The sequence below is a fragment of the Aegilops tauschii genome, chromosome 4 (assembly GCF_002575655.3).
Source record: "Aegilops tauschii subsp. strangulata cultivar AL8/78 chromosome 4, Aet v6.0, whole genome shotgun sequence".
NCBI classification, from domain to species: Eukaryota; Viridiplantae; Streptophyta; class Magnoliopsida; order Poales; family Poaceae; genus Aegilops; species Aegilops tauschii.
The window spans coordinates 473,345,216-473,349,505 of NC_053038.3; the positions used below are offsets into that span (position 1 = coordinate 473,345,216).

General features: G+C 51.2%; 1 protein-coding gene across 2 annotated transcripts; it reads right to left on the bottom strand.

Annotated features, from left to right (window-relative positions):
- Nucleotides 1–278: 278 nt before the first annotated feature.
- Nucleotides 279–3,638, bottom strand: LOC109772418 (uncharacterized). Of its 2 annotated transcripts, XM_045227983.2 has the most exons (5): nucleotides 3,535–3,638; nucleotides 2,397–3,441; nucleotides 1,011–1,103; nucleotides 830–897; nucleotides 279–723 (listed from the first exon to the last, which is right to left on the bottom strand). In XM_045227983.2, exons 2-5 carry the CDS (start codon nucleotides 3,066–3,068, stop codon nucleotides 579–581), a joined length of 978 nt encoding a protein of 325 aa, XP_045083918.1. In that variant the 5' UTR covers nucleotides 3,069–3,441; nucleotides 3,535–3,638; the 3' UTR covers nucleotides 279–578. The 2 variants fall into 2 exon arrangements, with proteins under 2 accessions (XP_045083918.1, XP_020186694.1); XM_020331105.4 differs by having other exon boundaries at nucleotides 2,397–3,621.
- Between the last annotated feature and the right edge of the window lie 652 nt (nucleotides 3,639–4,290).

Genomic DNA, 4,290 nt, shown 5'->3' on the forward strand with positions numbered 1-4,290 from the left:
AAACCTCAAGCCAACTCTGCCCAAGATATCCATATAGGACATCAGGAATTATGTAATCACAATATTTTCCAAAAAGGACCCTCTGTAATAAAGCCATTTGAACTATTTATATTTCGAACTAATGGCATAAGCCTTACTGCTAATCAGGTAGGATTTTTAGCCTAGCGCCAAGCATTGGACATCCCCTAAGGTATTTTGGCCTTGTTGCCTTACCCATATTCAGTAAAATGATGGTTTTGTGCATCCTATGATGCAGAGGTCGGGAGGTATAACCTTCCTTTCTAAAAAAGAAAGACCATGCCATTTTTCCTTTGGTATTTAGTTACACTGGATTTCATAGAAACCTTTTCATCCGTCGTAATTCTTTGGAAGAAAGAAACAAAACCGATGCTTTGCTTTGTACATAAAATCAAATATCGAAGATGATGTGACACTCTAATCCTGCATCCCAGAATCATGCAAATCAAATAGACCCTGATTGATGTACACATTAGTAGTACATGATAGCTCTGAATGCATGGGCCCAAATGGCTAAGCAATCTTATTGCAATCAATGGTGTAGGTAGTGGCTATGCATCTCATAGCGAGCTGCCATTGGTCCAAGCAGGGTCTGCCGCCATCAAGAAGTCCAGCATGATGTTGTTGAACCGGGCCGGGTCCTCGAGCTGTGGAGCATGGCCCGTCTTCTTGATGATCTCCACTCTAGCGTTCCCATCCAATGACCTGAAACCAAAGTGCAGATCAGTGCGTGACCAATACAAACTTAGCATACCACACACGGTAAAAAAATGGTCCGTGTAGTAAATGATTTACACATTTATACGAGTACCTCTGAATTGAGTAGGCCTTGTCTACTGGGAACAACTGGTCGTGCTCTCCCCAGACAATCAACACTTCCTGCATACAAATGCATGCAACGTGGTAAAAAAAAGGTTAGCTGAGGTCGAGAGTTTCAGTAGATGCGTTGGTCCAGGCATTAGGTGAACATACGCAGAGACGTCGAGACATACCTGGGACAATGGTGTGACTTGGAACTTGTCGGTGCCCACCGTGATCCCCTTGAAAAGATGGGTGAGCTGCTCCCTGTTGTCCATGAACAGTTTCTGACAGGAGGCAACAAGATCATCCGATTCAGTGCTGTTCTTCCGAAGGGACAGCCCTACTGTTGTTTACATCTACCGGCTCTACTGCCATCTTTAAGACCAAAAACACAGTTACACAGCTGAAATATAGGTGAAGTTGCTGTGCTGGAGCTTGGAGGATCCCATATTTTTCAGGGGGGAGAAAAATAAGAGCACGAGCACGGTTGCATCGGCGCTACTGATTCAGTGCTGTAGGAGTAGATGGGAACTATAAATGCTTTCGAAATCTGGCATGGAGGATGTAAATGTTACGTACACTACTAGATTTGATTGTTGGGCGGGAGGTGTCAGCTTCAGCGTTGCGCTTGGAAGTTCTGCTGTCAGTCCAAGGCTCGAACTATTTATTCGCAAAAAAAAATGGGCTCGAAACTATTCTTTTTTGTTTTGGAAGATTTTTAGATCAACATGCTCATCTTCGGTAATAACTTGAGTTGTCCTCATAGGGGAAAAAGTTGAAATGTTGAATTATCACTCTCCTAAAAAAAGTCTTCCAAATGCAGAATGCAAAGAATATCAGGCAGGGAGGAAGACAAACTTGCACGCTAGCCGTTGGTCAGGCAAATTTGACAAATTTGAGCCGTGGACGAAATCAAATCACAGAATGAACTGCTCGTGAAACTATTTCACGCGGTTGACCTTTTTATGTGACGCCCGACACGAAGGCGCCACACTACACTGTGCAACGCCTCACAGATAGGCGCTACACGCCTGGCCAGCGTTGCACCCCAGACTGCCTAAAAATTGCTAAGTCATTGTGCAGAGCCTAAGAGCTAGGCGCCACACTATACAGTGTAGCGCCTAGCTTCTAGGCGCTGCACCAGTGGTTGCACTACAAAATGAAGCAACCACTAGTGCGTAGTGCAACCACTGGTGCAGCGCCTAGAAGCTAGGCGCTATACTGTATAGTGTGGCGCCTAACTCTCAGGCGCTACACACTGACTTAGTAATTTTCGGATCACACGGGTGCGACGCTGGCCAGGCATGTAGCGCCACTTTAGTGTATGTAGGTAACATAAGATGTACAATAAAAAATGTATAATATAGAACTCTATTTCAGAACTATGAGACAGAATATTCTGTTTTCTTGGCGTCACACAAAAAGTCAGCCGCGTGAAATAATTTTTATGAACAGTTCATTCTGTGATTTGATTTCATCCATAGGTCAAATTTGTCGATTTTGCCCGTTGGTCACCTTCTGACAAATAAAAGATGGCGGCTAACCAGAGCACAAGTGGCATCAGTACACGCACGCACCTGGATGAAGTCCCGGAGGACGAAGTCCGGCGTCATCATGGCCGGCGGGGGGCGGTGCACGGCCATCTCCATCAGCCTCCTCATGGCGGCGGGTTCGGCCGGCAGGAGCAGCTCGTGCGCGCCGCTCCACCCTTCGCCGGCCCTCTTCAGGAACGCGCGGTCGTCGGCCGCCGTCTTGAGCAGGTCGGAGCTCGCGATCACCACGGGGCCGACCCTCCGGGGCCCCGCCGCGCGCGCCAGCCAGTACGCCACGAACCCGCCGTAGCTCGTGCCCGCCACGGCCACCCGCTTGCCCTTGAGCCCCTCCACCGAGTCCAGCAGCGCCGCGAGCGCCGCGGCCTGCGTGGCCTCGGACGGCGGCGGCGCCGAGGGCGAGTCCCAGGAGCTGCCGCCGAAGCCGAGCAGGTCCGGGACGATGACGTGGAACTGGCGGGACAGCGGCCCCACCTGGCAGCGCCACTGCCAGGTGGCCCGAGGGCCGAAGCCGTGGATGAGCAGCAGTGGCGGCAGCCGCGGCTCCCCCGCCGGCGCCCAGTAGTGCACGGTGCATGTGCCCGTAGACCCGCCGTCGGGGTAGGGGAGCGTGACCGAGTGGGGGCGGAGGCCGGCGGCGAGGAACTCCCGGCGGGCGAAGTAGTCGATGAGCGGCACGAGGCTGAGGCTGGCCCCCATGGCTCTAAGCTGCTAGCCGGCGGCGCCCCGCCCCCTGATCGATCAACCAGAGCAGCAGCAACCAGCACGGCCGCTGATGCCGCGTCAAGTTCTTGGTGTGCAGCTGTGCATGGAAGGAGAGTGAGAACACCACTGATGTATAGCGATGTGCTGGTGGAGCTTCCCTTAGCTTAAAGGTAGGCGATTGTTCTGGTGGGAGAAACGGAGGGTTCACAGCATCCCGGGATTGCAAGGGAAGAAGGCCGGTGGTTGAGTGGACCTTGAGTATACTACCATCCGAAAAGTCGGCTATGGTGGCGCTTTCAATTGGGCCTCGATGACATCTCAGCACTCAGCAGCATCTAGGCTCGCCAAGTCGCCATGCTCTATGTCCCTGTTAAACAGATACAAGTTGAGCTAGATTAGGCAGTGATGCAGACGAGAAGTGTGGCCGTCAAGTGCAAGATTCCAGCATAGTTTCTTTTACTAGATTAGAATGGGAAAAAGGAAGGACTACTGCGCTCGTTCAGCAAAAGAAGAAGAAGAACAACGGGAGGACCGACGAATGAGTTGCTCGCGTGCGGTACAAAATGTGAGGTTATGTATGGATCAAGTGGGCAGATTGCAACAAAATAACCCCAAAATCAGCATCAAAGTATATTTGGTGTAGGCAAGAACCACCCAACGATTAAGAAGATGCGGTCCGAAGCCTTGACGCGACGTGCACTTGCAGCCACGGGAAAGAACAGAAACAGTCTGTGAGACAGGGCGGCAGGCAACCACATTGAAACAAACAACTTTACGTAGTACGGAGTACTATTGTTCCAGCTAGGACATTGCTTTCTAGAAGAACTCTTGTATGGCGTGGCGTACACTACAACACGCCGTCTGTTACGAGGCATTAAAAAACGAAAACACTTGGGTGTTAGACAACTCACCCGCACGCCTCCATCATCGTCCAGTGCCCTTTGCACGAATCTCGGCATGAAAAGGCTGATTTTGTGTGTCACGTAGGACAACTCGTGTGTGTGGGTGTGAGGGAGTTCGCCCGCATGCCGGTTTCTCTCCGCGGTCAACGTTTCGCCAGTCGGGGCGTGCGATGAAACTGCTGTCGCGCCCGCACGCTGCGCACCATCTCCTACGACTACCCATTCTCCCACTCTCCCACACCCAAACTGTCATTTGCCATGTTTTGGAATGGTACATGGCAACTGCCCTATTTGTGAGCATGAGTAGATGGCAA